The sequence below is a fragment of the Canis lupus genome, chromosome 3, assembly GCF_048164855.1.
Source record: "Canis lupus baileyi chromosome 3, mCanLup2.hap1, whole genome shotgun sequence".
In the NCBI taxonomy this organism is placed as follows: domain Eukaryota; kingdom Metazoa; phylum Chordata; class Mammalia; order Carnivora; family Canidae; genus Canis; species Canis lupus.
This window is the reverse complement of record NC_132840.1, coordinates 20936798-20953674: the sequence shown is the minus strand read 5'-3', so window position 1 is coordinate 20953674 and position 16877 is coordinate 20936798. Positions and strand designations below refer to the sequence as shown.

The following is a 16877-nucleotide window of genomic DNA, read 5'->3' as shown; positions in this document are numbered from 1 at the left end:
AGGACAAAATAGGGTGGGAAGAAGGGAAGAAGACATAGAGTTACGTAAAAACATTAAAGCTAGTGATTTAGCCAACTCTGAGAGCTTAAAGCCAAAGTTGAAATTTGGAAAATAGACTAGACACTGGAATTTTGGGAAATGGTACCCAGGGAAGAAAGGGTGAGCGGATCTGTCCCTAGCACAACAGAACTGGAAGCCCTGACTTCAGACCACATCCTCTTAACCTCTCTGCTAAATTTACTAACCTCTCATAAGTTACAAAGGAGTGAGGATCCCCTCCATGCCTGTGAATATATCCTTTCTTCTGTCTGGAATTCTTTTTTTATTTTTTTATTTTTTTATTATTTTTCTGTCTGGAATTCTTAACTCCCTCTTTTTTCATTTGGCAAACTCCTACTTAGCCTGCAAGACTCAGTTTAATGTCATAACTCCCAGGTCTCCCACTCCAGATTAACTGCTACCTTTACATTTCGTATTTGTTCAGGTATCTCTCTCTTATTGACCAGGGGTCTTTCAAAGGGCAGAAGCTGCATTTGATACATCTTGGTAGCTCCCAAACATATCCCAGGATCTAGCTTGTCATAAGACACTTGTTAAATGAATTCATGCACCTGGGTGGCCAGAGGCACAACAAAAGTGCTTCTACGAGGGACACCTGTTTCTCCCATGAACTTTCTCTGGCTCTACAAGTTTTAGGGAGCCTCACTGGTTCTTCCTTTCATCACTCCCTGTGCTATGAGCAGTGGTTCCTTGGTTGGTTCCTTTATTAACACATCACTCAACAAGTGCTGATTAAGGATCTGCTATGGGCCAGGAGCCAGTGGATCCTTAAAGCTGAGAATGAAGAACACAGAATCAAAGCCAGAGCTGGAGATAGCAGGAAGGAGACGGTGAAGGCACCAGGGAAGCCCCATGGGGACATTCAGGCTAAGACCTACTTTTAGGTCCTCAGCATCATGTTGATCCTGTCTGGTGTGTTGCCAAAGGCCAAGAGGCACGGCCTGCTCAGTAGCATAGAGCTCCTGCGGGGTGCCCCGCTAAACTACAGCTCCCAGGTTCTTCTGCAGCCAGCTAGGCCATGTGACTCCATTCTGGCCAATCGAGAACGGGCAAGGTGATGACCCCACCTTGTGGGCCCAAGCCTTCAACATTTCCCACACAAGCCTCTGTTGCCGGCTTTCCCCACTTGCTGGCTGAACAGAATTATGGCCCACCTCTGAGGACCCGGAAGAGGGAGGACAATACTGTGGTAGGGGCCTGAGACCCTTTCCCTGGAGGTGACCTGCCTTGGAAAGCCACTCCATCAGGAACGTGCCCCATGGACTGGGTTGAGAGCAAGAAGTACACCTTGCCCAGGTGAAGCCATCACAATGCAGGGCTGCTTGCTAACAGTCAGCCTGGGCTAAGACAGAAACCTCTTGGTACTATCAGAGTCGCCAATCCCAAACCTCGGTCCTCACCCAAGTCAGCAGCAGGATTTCTGAGAAAAAGCCGCGGCTGCTCAGATGGCTTCCCTCTGTACCCTGGACTGAGTACAGACGCTTCACTCACCGATTATGCCAAATGAGAAAAGTGTCAGCTGCTTCCCCAGCTTGTCCATGCTTTTTTGTAGCGGGGTTTTAGGCGTCTGAAAGGATAACAGTGGGTGTGTTAGAGAAGACCCCGGTAGTGCCCCTCAGCTTCTGTTGGGCTTTTTAAATATCTTGAGTGGAGTGATGATTACACAGGGGTGTGCATCTATAAAAACTCACTGACCCCTCCCCCTAAAGCCTGTGCATATTACTGCTTGTAAGTTATATCTTGACCCCCCAAATCCTAATAAACGCCATTCCATAAAAATAAAATTTTAAAAGCATGCAAAGCGTAACTCATATTAACCCCAACACCCTCATTGCTAAGGAGTGGGCACGGCTGGTATCAGTAGCCAAAAGTCATCTCAAACCCCAGCTCACAAGAAAACCAAAGTCCCCACTGGCCCTTACCTCTTCAGCCTGCATCATCTTAAACACTTCTCCGAACTGGGACCTTTCCCCTGTTCCAATCACGACTCCCTGTGTTCAGGAGAGAGAAGCGTGAGATCTGAAGCTGGAAGCCTGCTGTTGAGGGTGGCCAGTGTCCCTGGGGCTTACCTGCCCCTTCCCATACTGCACCAGGGTCCCCATGAAGACAATGTTGCTCAGAGTGGTGAGGTCCCCTCCGCCCGTCAGCGGGCTGTCCGTCTTACTACATGGCTCGGCTTCTCCTGTGAAACTGGACTCGTCTACCAGGAGGTCTGTGACCTAGAGTAGCAAGGGGAAAAGACAATGGATTCTCCCCTTTTCACTCTGAGAATAGATTTTAAAAGCACAGAACAGACCACCCTTACCCTCTAAAACTTCTCAACTGGGAAAAGCCTCCTGTGTATATGAGATCGTGCCCCTGATTGCCAAGAATGAATCCTTACCAATGGGCATCTATACAGCTGGCATGCATCTCTAAGCAGAAAATATCCCTCTGCTGGGACCTGGAGTTGGGTTGTAGAGGATTTTTTGCTTAGGTTACCTATACTCAACTGGCAGGATATTCCAATGAAGTCTTTTTATTTTTTATTTTTTTATTTTTTTCCAGTAAAGTCTTTTTAAATTCAATTTGCCAACATATAGTATAACACCCAGGGTTTATCCCATCAAGTGCTCTCCTTAGTGCCCATCACCAAGCTGTCTCATCTCCCCACCGACCTCCCCCCTTCCGCAATCTTTTGTTTGTTTCCCAGAGTCAGGATCCAATGAAGTTTTTTCCTGAACAAACTCCTAAGACTGTGTTGGCGGTCTTAGGCAGAAGAAAAGCAGATTCCTTGGGACCATCCTTGATATTAAAATCACAAACTGAGAAGTCCCTGAGTTTCTTTTCTCTCTCTTTTTTTTTTCTTTTTTTTTTAGTCCCTGAGTATCATAGAGAATTTAGGAACCTCAGACATTTTTTGTGGGTGCATTAAAGAAAGCTTGCATCTGTGTTTAAATTTGAACACAATCTTTAGGCTTTGAGAAATCACTGTCATCTTGCCAACTGATAAAAATGATTGATTTGGCATTGATGGTGTCGAACAGAGGTGTGGCCCAGGAGAGGCCTCTGGAGAGCAGCTGGATCTGCTGGTACCCAGCTACTTCGGGCACAGATGTGCTTGCTTTTCCTAAACTGGTGTCTTCCAGAAATGTCTATGATGTCTGGTTTGGAAAGTAAACTGTGCTTCCCTCATCAACCCCTGCCATAAAGTTATAGCTGTTTTCATGAGGATTTTCTGCCAATAAGAAGTAATCCAAATCACAACTTAGAATGTAACAAAAGTTTTTTGGTTTTTTAAATTTTGCCATAATAAAAAACCCCACAAAAACACATAACCAGAAAAAGCACAGGATGGTATCTGGCACCTTAATGCCATTTGCCAACAGATAACAAGGAGCACATCAGAATCAAGGAGCAAGTATGAGAACATGGCCTCTGGGAATTGAACAAGCTTTAAATGTGTGGCCCCTCTTGAAAAACATCTCATACCTTCTTTAACGTTAGTTAAAATTTTAATGTAACATATAACGTTAGAAAAAACTCTAGCAATGGTTAATTTAGAATATACCTTTCGGGGACACCTCAGTGACTCAGTGGTTAAGCATCTGCCTTTGGCTCAGGTCGTGATCCTGGGGTCTTGGGATCAAGTCCCACATCGGGCTCCTTGCAGGGAGCCTGCTTCTCCCTCTGCCTGTGTCTCTGCCTCTCTCTCTGTGTCTCTCATGAATGAATAAATAAATAAATAAATAAATAAATAAATAAATAAATAAATAAATAAATAAAATATTTTTTAAAAAAGAATATACCTCTCAAAGCACCTGTGCCTTTCTCTGGACACACCATATCCTGCCCACCTCAGAGACTCCCATTCAATCCATGTGCTTCGAGCATCACTGAGCCAGGTTATTCAGTAACAGCCTGAGGTTACGTTAACACCAGAAACCACACATGGACACAGCACACATGTGTGCACGTGTGCACACACACACGCACACGCACGCACGTACCAAGAAAGGAGGAGGGAGGTACTCCCATTTCCAGAACTCCTAGGATGGGCTACGCTCTGTGCCAAGCACTTCACAAGGCCTATCTCTTAATCTCCACATTCTCCAGGAAAGATGCTATTGGTTTCTCCATTTTACATATGGGGAAACTGAGGCACAGAGAGATTTTAAATAACTTGCTCAAGTAACTTGTTCAAGGTTATACAGTTACTTCATTGCAGAGCAGACATGGGAACCAAGGCTCTGGTTCCAGAAACTACACTCTTGAATCATCTTGCAAAACTGACACTGACACAGACCCAGTAGGTACCACTCAAGAGGTGAGTCTCCTGTAGCCAGAACTGTGCCAGATACTGTGCAGAACATAGAAGGGGTCCAGGCTGAGTGAACTTGAGTCTGCCCCTAAGGACTTTGCCATTTAAGCACAGTAGACCAAATTAGAAAAGCCATCTTCTATGAACTCACAAGAGAACAGTGAGATCAGTATGATTCAAATAGAGGCTGGTGAGTTCTGTACACATTCAAATATAAAAAATTCAGTAACTATCTATTACCAAAATGCACACTGCCATGGGAGCCCAGTCCCCAAGGATGACAAGGGCTACCCCTTGCCTGTATAATGTCCATGCCCCCTCTTCCTAAAAGAACCCCCACTGGGAATGGTATTGGGAGTTGGGGGTAACCATGTGCCCCCCACCAAATACTACTTCCCAGCTTCCCTTACAGCTCCCAGTGCCTCTACCCTCTGGACAACTGGACATAAGTAAAAATCACTGACAGTCTCGGGTAAGTTCTGTGAAGGTGGCTGAGCTGTAAGACCCTCTTCATCCTTCTGGCATCTTCTTTCTCCCTACCTGGGCCTTTGTAAGAGTGGCTCCAGAAGCCATGTTACAAGCATTAAAAGGATGGTCACACCCTCAGGAGGTCAGAGTAGGGGACTGGAAGAAGCCCTGGTCCTTTGTTCCGTGATGGAGGCACCATATTGGTTCTGGAAGCTCCATCTCCAGTGTCTCATTATGCAAGAGAGGAGAAAATCCCTGGCCCATTAAAGCCTACATATTTCTCTTACTCTATTAACCACAGTCAAACAACCATGAACTGATCATGTGTGTTTGTTTTTTATCTCCAGGACATCAAGGGAAAGTCAAAGGACTACCTGGAGGAGCTCCTAACACGATGAAGGAAGAAAATGGGAAGGGAAGGTCACCTAGCACCACTGGCTGCCAACATCACAGACCACAGGCAACAGAAATCAGCACCACATCCCCCCTGGCAGGCAGGGATTTAGTTTCCAGAAAACACTGTCTAATGGAACATGATGATAATTGGGGTAAGTTGTACTTACTTGGAAAATCTGGCTGAGGTTTACAGTTGCATAAAGTTTGAATCACATGGAATTTGTACCTAATTTTATGTTTGTTCATGGTTAGGTAACCCCATAATAAAAACAGTAAGTCAACAGTGGAAAGGGAACCCCTCCATTGACTGAATCCAGGAGCTGTAATTATGACAGTCCGATGTTCTCGTCAGATCAGATCTGCAGCAGAAGGCTTTGGAGTGGGGCACAAGGGAGTGGAGTGGCTGGTGACCTCCCAGGCACCATGTCAGCTGAGGGAGTGAGTGGCTGAAAATAGTCAAAGCACAGAAGCCACACAATACCAGTGACCACCCAGAGGTGGCTGGGCCTGAAGGCAATCTGGTCACTTCCTGCTCATGTGCAGACAAGTGTCTTCCTGTCTCCTCACACCCCGCCAGTCTCCCACCTCAGAGACAAAGCATTACTTGGAGCCCTGACAGATCCCATTCAACACCCTTTTCATGTCAGAAGTGGGAGAGGAGAAGGAAGAAGCAGTGACCCCGCTCTACTGGCTAGTCCAGGTCAGCCTCCCACCCCAGGCCTTGGCCTTTGTCTTAACTATGGGAAGAGAGAATGTTTTGTGACCCTCACACACGATGCAAAAAGCCTAGTATTTGGGTTACTAACTTAGAGAACTTTCACGAACCTGTTGTTTCCTGGACCTAAGTGACTTTCAACTCCACATAAAGCTCTCCTGGATCTCAGAATTTAATAGCTGACACAAATAACCCACTGTGAATAAACAAAGCTATTGATTGTTCAGTGGAATTGCAAAATACCAAGGGGGAGACGGAAGAAAGCATTCTGTGGTGTCAATAGCAGGTACAACTGAATTTAACCTAAGCAGGGCAGGAGGAAAAATCGTGGAAATGCAGAGTTACCCAGGGCCTTAAAAACTGTTTCAGGGACTGTTGAAGAAGCAGGGAAGGAGCTTCTGAAGCCACTGCTGATATGCGGTGACCACTCATGTCACACTAGGCACTGGGCTGAGCAGCTCCAGGTCTTACTTCCTCAAGGTAAGACGAATAGTGGCCCCTTTTATAGATGAGGAAACCAAGGCCCAGAATAGCTGATCCTTTCCAAAGTCACAGCTGGGAGATGCAGGGCAAGGATGTGAAACCCAGAGTCCCCCCCACCCCAATTTCCAACACCTCCAACAATTTGCTACTGTAGTCGCTGTAAACCAGAAACTCACGTAGCCAAACTTTGTTAGGCTTTTACTGAAAATGGGAATAAACAATTTATGAAATAGAATTTGAGGGGCCTTGTGATAAAATTAGCTTGGTTGCTAATTTCATGTCTTGTGTATGTGCATGTATGAGCACACCTGTGTGTGTGTGTGTGTGTGTGTGTGTGTATGTGAGCAAGAGAGAGAGAGAGTGCAAGAGAGAGAGCAAGAGAAAATGCTTGCCTCCAATAAGCTAAGTGTCTGCACATCGCACAGACCAGGCTTCAGGACCTCTCACCTCGGTGAGACGTATGTCTGCAGGGATGCGGTCTCCGATCGAGAGGGACACAATGTCTCCAGGAACCAGGTCTCGTGCAAGCAGGTGCTGGAGCTTTCCTTCTCTTATGCTGCATTTGAAATGGTAGAAAGCAAAAGCACACTGATCACATCCCATTTTTGCACACTTTAATAAGTTTGAGCAAAGAATAGAGAATCACACTTTCTCTTTCACTTACGGACAAACCTTTGTGCCTTTATGGTTTTATTGTATTTTAAATTCTCATACCCTAGAAGACTTTTGGAAAAGTGTGTGGCTTCTGGGGGACCTGGGACCTCATCTGAAAAAATGGGGCTACCACTGTTTACCCTGCCTGGAAACAAGGCAGAGCCACATGGCCTCTGGAAGCTTCCGTAGGGGCAAGTCAGCAGCTCTAAAGCTTCCTTAATGGAACCAGGAGCTAGCAGCACTTCTGTCCTCAGAGAAGACACCACTCTGGTAATGGAGAGCCATCTCCAGCCCTCAGCATGGAAGAGCCTCATCAGAGCTGATGGGGGGTGGGTGGGGTAGGGAGCATTGTAAGTGCCGGAGAAGCCTGGGACCTTCCTTCCCAGTGGGCCAGGAGCCCTCCTCACAGCAGTGCCAGGAACAATGCATGCGGTTCCATGCACAGGCTCCACCTGCTGGCCCACCACACGTCCCCCGCCCCTTGGATGCTGCAGCCCCAGCTGCACTCCTGCCCCACCTCTGGCCCCCTTCAATTTGTCACCTACACAGTGGCCAGAAAGCTCTTAAAATGCAAGAATCAGATCCCAGCTCCCTCCTGCTCCAAACTTCTAATGACTTTCGAGGACCTTGGATTCAATCCCAAAGGCTCTGCTAAGGCCCCCTTGACCTGGACCTCCCCCCTCCCTCATCCCTGCTGCTCCCTCTCTCAGGCCACCCAGCCCTCAAACACACCCAGCTCTTTCTACTCTCGAGGTTTTTGCTAACCTTGGACGTTGAAGAGGACATTTCCCTCCCTCTTCTTTGTTAACAGAACTCACTCTTGTTCAGATATCCACCCCTCCCCCTCCACAGCTGTCTGTTCTAGGGAGTGGGTCCCGACTCAGTGAGACCGTCAGGGTGATCCCGCCCTCTCCCATGACTGGCTTAGGCACAGGCATGTTCCAGAACACTAGGTTTTGAGACACGAGTGGACATTTGCTGCGGGCTCGAGAGAGAGGTTTCCTCATTCTTTGAGTTCTACCAACCTGCCTGCCACCGCTGTGCTTGAACATAAAATCACCTTTTAGAAATGACTTCTGGGCACGTTAATAATGCATACTATTCACTTGAAAGGCCAAGATTTGATACTTAAACTTAAGATCAGATCATCAGTCACATAAATCGTAGATGCGCGTGCGTGTGGCTTCTTCATTTGTTGGCTCTGGTGCCTGGAGCTGTGGCCGGTGTCTTAGGAGCTCGAGGGGATCCAGCCAGATGACAGAACCAACAAGCCAAGGATGGCAAAGTGAAGAAATGAAAGGACCAGGTCCTCAGCATCTTCTCAACCTAACCAACCACACTGTCCCTCCCACCTCAAATCCCTTGCCATGAGACAACACAATTTCTCTGTTTTGTGTGGCTGAGCTGTCCCTGGAGCCAAGAGCACCCATCAGATATTCACCTGCTGCTCCCTCAGTTCTTCCCATGCCTGGCTCCTTCTATTCCTCAGGTCTCAACTGAAATACCAGCTCCTCCTCAAATGTCAGATCAGGGCAGCTGGATCACCAGCTATTCAGAGCTGGTCCCACTCCTCCAGCAACTGCTGATACATCTCTGGGTGGTTTTCCTGTGGCTTTGTGTGTGTGTGTGGGGGGGGGCTGTTTGGCTGTCCTGTACCTGTCAGAATCCACAGTCCTCTTGCCCCTTCACTTTGTTATCTGCCTCCCCTGGTACAAGCGTGAGCGCTCCGAGGGCCAAGGCCTTCCCTTCTTGTTCATCTGTGTAACCCTGGCACCATTCCTCCTGGCACACAGTAGATGCTCAATTAAGATGTACTGAGGGCAGAGGATGGGGGAACCCAGGAGGGGCCTGCGTGGCAGGGGTTTCTTCTGGCTTGTACAACAGGCCTCAGATGCCGAGACAGGGGCTGCCTATCTTCGGTGCCCTTTGAGTTCTACCAACCTGCCTGCCACCGCTGTGCTTGAACATAATATCATCTTTTAGAAATGACTTCCGGGCACGTTAATAATGCATACTATTCACCTGAAAGGCCAAGATTTGATATTTAAACTTAAGATCAGATCATCAGTCACATAAATCACTTCCGTTTCTGTTTGTTCAGATGATGACATCACCCATCACACATCTGGATTTCTGACAGCCTTGTTCGTCTACTTACTAAGCCCAGACATTTTTTGTGACCCCGGTGAACCTTCTAGAATTGACTCCCCTTCTCTTGCGCTTCCACATCATCCTCTTTTTGTCTGTTACTCGTTATTCTCTGCCTTGTATTCTACACACACACACACACACACACACACACACACACCCGCTTGCTGGCTCCTTGAGAGGCGGGACTCATCCCACGAGATCTTTCTATCTGCAGCCATGAGGCACCACTGTGCCATTTATATCCAAATATATGTTAGGCATTTCCCCCAAACATCATCGTTCAGAAAACAGAGTTACTATACGTTTAAACCTTTATGAAGCCCCTCGGATCGTGAGATACTTTCAGTTACTTTTGAGCAACACGTGCTTACTTGGGAAAGACACATGGCCCCGAAGCAACCTCAGCAGAGCTAGTCAAGGGAAGGGGTGCAGACTTAGACCTTTTCTGAAATCAGACCATTTCTACAAAGAGGAAAAGCATGTGGATTACTGGTATACTAGAAATTATGTGGAGAAAAAGCCAGGCCCCAAACACTTTCTCCTGTGTGTGTGTCATCTCCTCCCCAGGGGCGGCGGCCCCAGCAGCGGCTCTAAGCCTCGGCTGTCCCGGGAACAGCCCCCACGAGCCCCCACCGGCTATTTATGCTAAGAACGTGAAGAGCTCACTTCCCCAGTAGCCCCAGCCACACCCAATTCCTCAGTGGTCCTGTGTGAGTAGTGGTGCTGTATTAGCATGGATTACAGAACATTCCAGAAAGTTCTATCACACAGCACTGAGGTTTTGTCTTTCCTTCCTCCTCCTTAAACATCTTTGGTGAGGGCTGTGTGATAACAGGAGGCACCGTGGAAATGTCCGGGCAGGAAAGAGGCTGGCAGGGCGGCGGGGCACCTGGCTGGAGGTCATCCTTGTGTCATCTCACCCAGCAGCCCAGTGGCCTGGAGCCTTGGCCTGTTCTAGCCCCACATCCTCTCATCCCCTCTCGGAGAATCTAATGCAACCTCTGAATGCCCTCCATAGGAAAAATGGGCACAGCATTGCACAACCTACCATGGGTTTTGTGGACCGCCTTCTTCCCAAAGCCATTCCCACCATCTGTGCACAGCCCCAGCCCAGGCTCCCTGATTAGACTCTGACGAGAGACTTGAGCCAGAGAAGTAGAAGGACATGCCCAACGACACAGAGTAATCTGTTGGCAGGGCAGATGCCAGGTCTCCCAACCCCTGGAAAGACATGGTCCTCCTCCATCACGCTACAAGAGACACAAATATTGCCAAACTTTTGCCAAACTCACCAACCCATGGGCTCCTCTGATGAACCAAAAAGTTCCAGGGAATCTCTGACTTACCAGTTACATTCAGGAGGAACCAGCTTGGTCAGCTCTTCCAGGGATTTCTCCGACCTGTATTCCTGGCAGGCAGGACATTGAACACGATAATCAAGACTGGGAACCCCACAGAGCCACCAGCACACCCAGGTCACCCTGACCAAGACCTCAGAAACATAATTACACACCTGGATGAAGGCAACAGTGACCACGATCAGGACAGCCTAGGGAGCAAAGGGGGAAGGTGATGTCAGCACCCAGCTGTTGAGTGAGTGGGTGAATGAGCCCATGGAAGGCGGGGCACAGCACCTCACCTTTCCAAATAAATTTCCTTTCTTCTTGCAAAACAGGCACAGACAAATTTATGAAACAGATGAACCCTCTCCCACCCAACCCCCTGAAAAAGAACAGAAAAATCATCCCAAATTCTGGCATCCACAGGTTCACGTTTTAGGGCACCCTTCTAGATTTTTCCGCATAGATGTAAATACAGGATCCTAGAGTACAGACATATTGTCTTATAAACCACCTTTGCACACAACATATTGTAAACAGCATTCCACATCAGAAGGTTTGGATGTGGCATCCCTGGGTGGCGCAGTGGTTTGGCGCCTGCCTTTGGCCCAGGGCGCGATCCTGGAGACCCGGGATCGAATCCCACATCAGGCTCCCAGTGCATGGAGCCTGCTTCTCCCTCTGCCTGTGTCTCTGCCTCTCTCTCTCTGTGACTATCATAAATAAAAAAAAAAAAAAAAGAAGGTTTGGATGTAGCTTCCACCTTTTCAACAAAGGAGCAAATGCCACTTTAGGGAAGGAGTTGCTTTTGTATTTTAAGAGAGCACATGACAGATAGAGGGAAGCAGGAATGACAGTCATCAAAAGGTATTCAGTAGGAGCCAGATATGAAAGGTCATATATTGCATGATTTCATTTATATAAAATATCTACATGGGTCATAGAGGCAGAGAGCAGAGTGGGGGTTGCCAGGAGCTGGGAGATGGGTTGGGAGGGATGGAGAGGGGGAAAGAAGGGGGAAGGGGAGGGAGATGGGAGGGCAGAAGGGAGAGAGGAAGGGAGGGGGATGGGGAGGGAGAGGAGGAGGGGTGACGGTAAGTGGGAAGTGGGAAGGCATGGAAGATGGGAGGGGGAGGGGAAAGAGGAGGAGAAAGGGGAAAGGGGATGGAGGAAGTGTGGGGGGTAGGGAGGGGTCTCCTCTTAAGGCAAGGAAGTATTTTGGTACTAGCTAGAGGTGGTGGTTGCACAACATTATGAATGTGCCAAAGGCCACCGGAATGTACACTTTTAAATGGCCAAATTTTTAAATCATGTGACTTTCACTTAAAATAAAAAAAACCTCTTTTTAAAAAGGTGCTCAATGGTTTCCTCTGGGTAATGGCTTACAAAGGCTTACAAATGGTTTGCTCCTTGTTCCTCATGCACAGAGGGGATGCAGCAAATCCAACCCAGGGGTCATAAAGAAGGAATTCACTGTAATAGCAAAGAACTAACTAGAAGCCACCCAGGTATCCACCAACAGTGATGGCAAAATGAACCAGCACACCTCCATGGGCGGCAGAGAAGGATGAGGATTTGCTTTCCTTTCTTTCTGCTGTACTCCCCCACCCCCCCCCACCCCCCAAGGCCAAACTCGTTTTCCTTGCATGCTGAAAGGGGCAAAGACTCCGCAAGCCCCTTGGCAGTGGGGCTGGGAGCCCGCTTCCCCGCCCCCCCCCCCACACTCACCATGGCGATGCTGACTGCGTCCTCGTACTGCTTCGTGAGGACGCTCACCAAGGCGGATGCCAGGAGCAGCAGGATCAGGGGGTTCTTAAACTGCAGAGTGAACACAGGGCAGCGGGGTTGTGGTGGGGTCTCTTCTAGTTGGTCCCCATCACACAGCTCTTCCCTCAGGGCCAGGCTTCCAGGCTGGCACCAACCACGTGACCCCAGGACTAGGGAGGAAGACCACCCCAGCCAATGGTTCTCTTCCCCCTGAAATCCCACCCCTGCAGTTTCTTGGGGGGTGGGATGTGTGTCATCCAACACTGCCTGTCCAGATAGCAGCCCCATCCCCGACCTGGAGTTCTTGGTCTCACCCTGCCATGTCTCCATGACACTCCAGGGCAGGACCTGGCCCCTCTGGTGGTTCCAGGTCCATGCTGCCAGCTCTGCTCCAGCATGGCCACTGGGCCAGCTCCCCAATACCATGTGCCCCGATTATACCAACCTGCTCCTGTAACTGCCTTGGAGGGCTCCTATGATGTCCTTCCTGAGAAAACGGGCCCCATAGAAACTTCCCAAAAGGATTTTTACTTGATTGCTTTATGTATCTATTCCCTCATTTCACAGATCTATTACATAGTAGTTCATGTTACCGATGATTGAAAGGAAACATAAACACAAACACACAAAAACAGAAGAGAGACGGGAGACCAAAGATCAGGATCAAGGTAAGACTTAACATATCAATATGCAAGTCCTGTTTCAGTGGTTTAAAATGCAGCTGTGCATTTGGCTTTGAGCTTCCTAGCAGCCAAGGCAAAAAGAGAAATGTGATCAGATGTGTGATTCATGAAAAGAAGCACAACAGTGTTGTGCATGCAGGGATTTAGTGCCCCTTACTCCCCATCCCAGACTTGCTGTGCTTTATCTCCTCTGAATGAGGGACAGGACACTTTGTGGTCAGTTCACCAGCAGCCCTGAGTTAGCCACAGCATCTATTTTGAATTCTCAAGACTGAGCAACTTGAAGACATTTTGTCTTCTTAGCTACAATGTTTCTGTGATCATATCTGAAACTTGAAATGTGCAAAGTGAGGGTAGGAATTTTTTAAAAATCTTAAAAAAGATTTTATTTATTTATTCATGAGACACACACACACACACACACACACACACACACACACACACAGAGGTGCAGAGACACAGGCAGAGGGAGAAGCAGGCTCCATGCAGGGAGCCTGACATGGGACTCGATCTCAGGGGGTAGGATTTATTCAGACACTGCTTTGAACAAATCAACTGAAAAAGGCGTCTTTGAGGCCTGTGGGGAAAACTGACTGTGGACCTTGAACTGGACCAGGCCATGAAGTGACAATGGTATTGGTGGGACAAGAGTATTATTGTCACATCTGAGAAAAAAAGAGAGAGAGAAAGAGGAAAATGTCTTCTAATGATACATAGCAAAGTATAGATGGCAAAAGGATTCAATATCTAGAATTTGAAAATACTGCAAAGAAAAGTGAGGAATAAAAGTGGGTCAAATGGATTGATAATTGTTGAAGAAAGATAATGGGTATGTGGGGGTCATTATATTATTTATTCTTTCTACTTATGAATATATTCGTAAAAGATTTTGTTTATTTATTTGAGAGAGAGAGCAAGCACAAGCAGGGTAGAGGGCAGAGGGAGAGGGAGAAGCAGGCTCCCCACGGAGCAGGGGCTCCGTCCCAGGACCCTGAGATCAGGACCTGAGCCGAAGGCAGATGCTTAACTGACCGAGCCACTCGGAGGCCCCTTTACCTATGCATGTTTCTGAAATTTTCTCTAATGAAAAAATCTAAGAAAAAGGTTTCGGCTAGTGAAGTCCCAAGTTTGGTGCCGACCGCCCCTGACAGTGAGACCCGGGGTTGGGGGGTCCCCGGGCAGCCCGCACAGGGAGGGGCTGTGCCCAGTGCTCCGGGCCACGCACTCACACAGCAGGGCGGCTACAGCCTTTCCTTGGAAATCCAGGGAGGATGGTGTCCAGGAGCAGGGGGGACACACGAGCTCCGGGAAGGGGGCCTGCCATAAACGACCACAGCCTGAGGGCTTCCAACAATGTAGGCGGGTTCTCTCCCAGCTCCGGAGGCCGGAACCCGTATGAAGGTGTTCCTGGGGCCATACTGACTCCGGAGGCTCTGGCGGAGAATCCTTCCTGCCTCTTCCAGCTCCTGGTGGCGACCAGCCGTCCCCGCTGTTGCCTGGCTTGGGACACACCCCTGCTGTCTCTGCCTCTGTTGTCACGTGGCCCTCTCCTCCCATGGGTGTTCCATGTGTCTCCCCTCTTCTTATCAGGGACACCAGCCATTGGATTTAGGGCCACCCCAATGCAGTACGACCTCATCTAAACTAGTCACAACTGCAAAGACCTTATTTCCAAATAAGGTGCTATTCTCAGGTTCCAGGTAAACATGGGTTTGTGGGCACACTATTCAACCTAGCAGTACAGAGGGGAAGAACATCTCAGTCCAGTAGAGCCAAGAGGATTTCATTTCAGCCCCGAGCCCATCACAGACTTGCCATCCAGTTGGAGAGAAATGAGGTGAGGGATGTACAAACAGGGTTGAATATGCATCACGCACCAGGTATCTGGATTCTCCAGGCCACCTTCTGAAGCTCAGTTATCCTCACATGTGTCCGGCCTCTTCTGCCTCAGGACCTTTGCACTTCTCCCTCCTGCACATCCTTCCTCCAGACCCTCAATGGCTCTTTTCTTCTTTTCATTCAGGTCTCTGCTCCAAGATCACCCCCTCTGGGCATCAGTCAAACGGCTCCCCTGACCACGCAGCCCAAAACAGAACGGCCATTTCCTGGCAGCTGTGCTGACTCATTTCTCCCCACCATGCTCACACACGCAGCTGTCTGTCTCCCAAAAGCAGGAAGTTGGTCTGGCTGCTGCTCTTTGCGCAGTGCCTGGTACTGAAGGTTCCCTGCTCTAGGAAATGTAAGAGATATTTTTGCAAAGGCCCTGGCTGGCGTCTGTGGCAGTTTTAATAGGGCAAAGGCAGGAAGGAGGACGGTTGGGGAAATGGGAGAGCCTCCTGGTGGAAGGGGCACCAAGGGCAGGAACTGATCACCCCAGAGGCCCAGTGGCAGAAGGGAGGCCGTCCCCACTGCCTGTGTGGCCTGCTTCCCTGAACTCCAGCTGCCAGGAGCCACTGCTGCTTCCTTCCATCCTGGGATTCCGGGAAGCTTTCGGGCTGGCAAGAGCCACCCGTGCACCAAGAAGTCAAATTTTGGTGCCAAATGCGTCAAAGAGTCACACCTCCCGGTGTGCTGAGACCTGACCAATGAGTGGATGAGCGGCCCCCAGAGCACAGCTTGAGGATGCTGCAAGGAGGACTGTGACTGGCCCCTCAACCGACCAATCACGAAGCTTTAAACGCAGAGCCACTAGGAAGGCTGCTGAAGCCCAGGAACCACAGACCAGAGAGACAAGTGTCAGGGACAGGAGGGAGGCCAGGAGGGGAAACCGGGGCAGTCTGAATGACTTCAGGTATCTGGGTAGTCAGCCTGTTACCTGGGGCTTTCTGAATGGATACTGGGTAGGTGGTGGGGGTGCTGACTCCTAGACCAGAACTTGTAGCCATGTGTATTTCCAATTTTTCCCTCCTCTTCCCAGTGGCTTCCAGGCATCCGACTTGTGTGCCATCCATTCCGCACGGTGCCAGTACCAAGTGCAGAGGCGAAGAAGGGTGGGGGCTCTGGAGCCAGCTGCCTGGCTTCACTCCCTAGCTTGCCACTTACTGCCATGTGACATTAGGCTCCAGCTGCCAGACAGACTGTAAGACGGCCAGTTAATAGTGAATTTCAGATAAACAAGGAATTTTTTTGGTATAATTATGTCCCATGTGACATTTGGGACACACTTATAGTAAAAAAAACCTCTATTTATCTGAAATTCACATTTCACAAGGCATTCTGCTTGTCATTTGCTAAATCTAGCAACCCTACACAGCCTGGGGGACATATTTCAACCTCTCTGTTTACCCTCCTCATCTCAAAATGAGGATTAAGAGGAAGATGAAGTCAATGCTTCCTTATTTACTGGATGAGTATGGTGCCCAGCATGTGAAAACCTCTCTATGAATGTAACAGCTATTGTTCGTGATCACGGCTGCCTGGGTAGTTAGTGATCTACTCATGGCCGTCCCTCTTGTCTAAAACTAATGAGCATGAAATGAATGAGCATGAAACTTCCTAATCTTTGTAGTATACAGCCACCATGTTGGTTCAAGGACATCCCGCAACCAATATTTAAAGAATGAATGATCATTCCACCCTCTCTGGCTTACACCAGTTAATGTCAAGGAATGACACCTACCTGGACAAGATATTTCTTCCACACAGGCTCAGTATTATCAGCGACAAACTCATTCCAGCCATGGACCTGCCTTCGCTGCAACACCGAGAACTCGGACAGCCCATTTCGTAAGTCCACCTGGAAGGACACGGTTAAGCACAGACTCACCGATGGGCCCTGAAAGACCAGGGAGCCCACTGCACAGAACTCCCACTTTGGAAAGCCAGCCACTTCCAAAATGGACAAGAAAATTCGGCTGGCC

General features: G+C 48.7%; 1 protein-coding gene across 1 annotated transcript in view; it reads right to left on the bottom strand.

The window, feature by feature from the left end:
• Positions 1–16877, bottom strand: part of ATP2C2 (ATPase secretory pathway Ca2+ transporting 2) — a 60311-nt gene that overhangs the window by 22200 nt on the left and 21234 nt on the right. The window contains exons 3-10 of the mRNA XM_072819475.1: positions 16637–16753; positions 12296–12385; positions 10741–10776; positions 10574–10635; positions 6870–6978; positions 2130–2279; positions 1983–2051; positions 1552–1627 (exon numbers count right to left, since the gene is read on the bottom strand). Of these exons, the coding sequence (XP_072675576.1) occupies positions 1552–1627; positions 1983–2051; positions 2130–2279; positions 6870–6978; positions 10574–10635; positions 10741–10776; positions 12296–12385; positions 16637–16753 (709 nt within the window). The remainder of the gene's footprint in view (positions 1–1551; positions 1628–1982; positions 2052–2129; positions 2280–6869; positions 6979–10573; positions 10636–10740; positions 10777–12295; positions 12386–16636; positions 16754–16877) is intronic.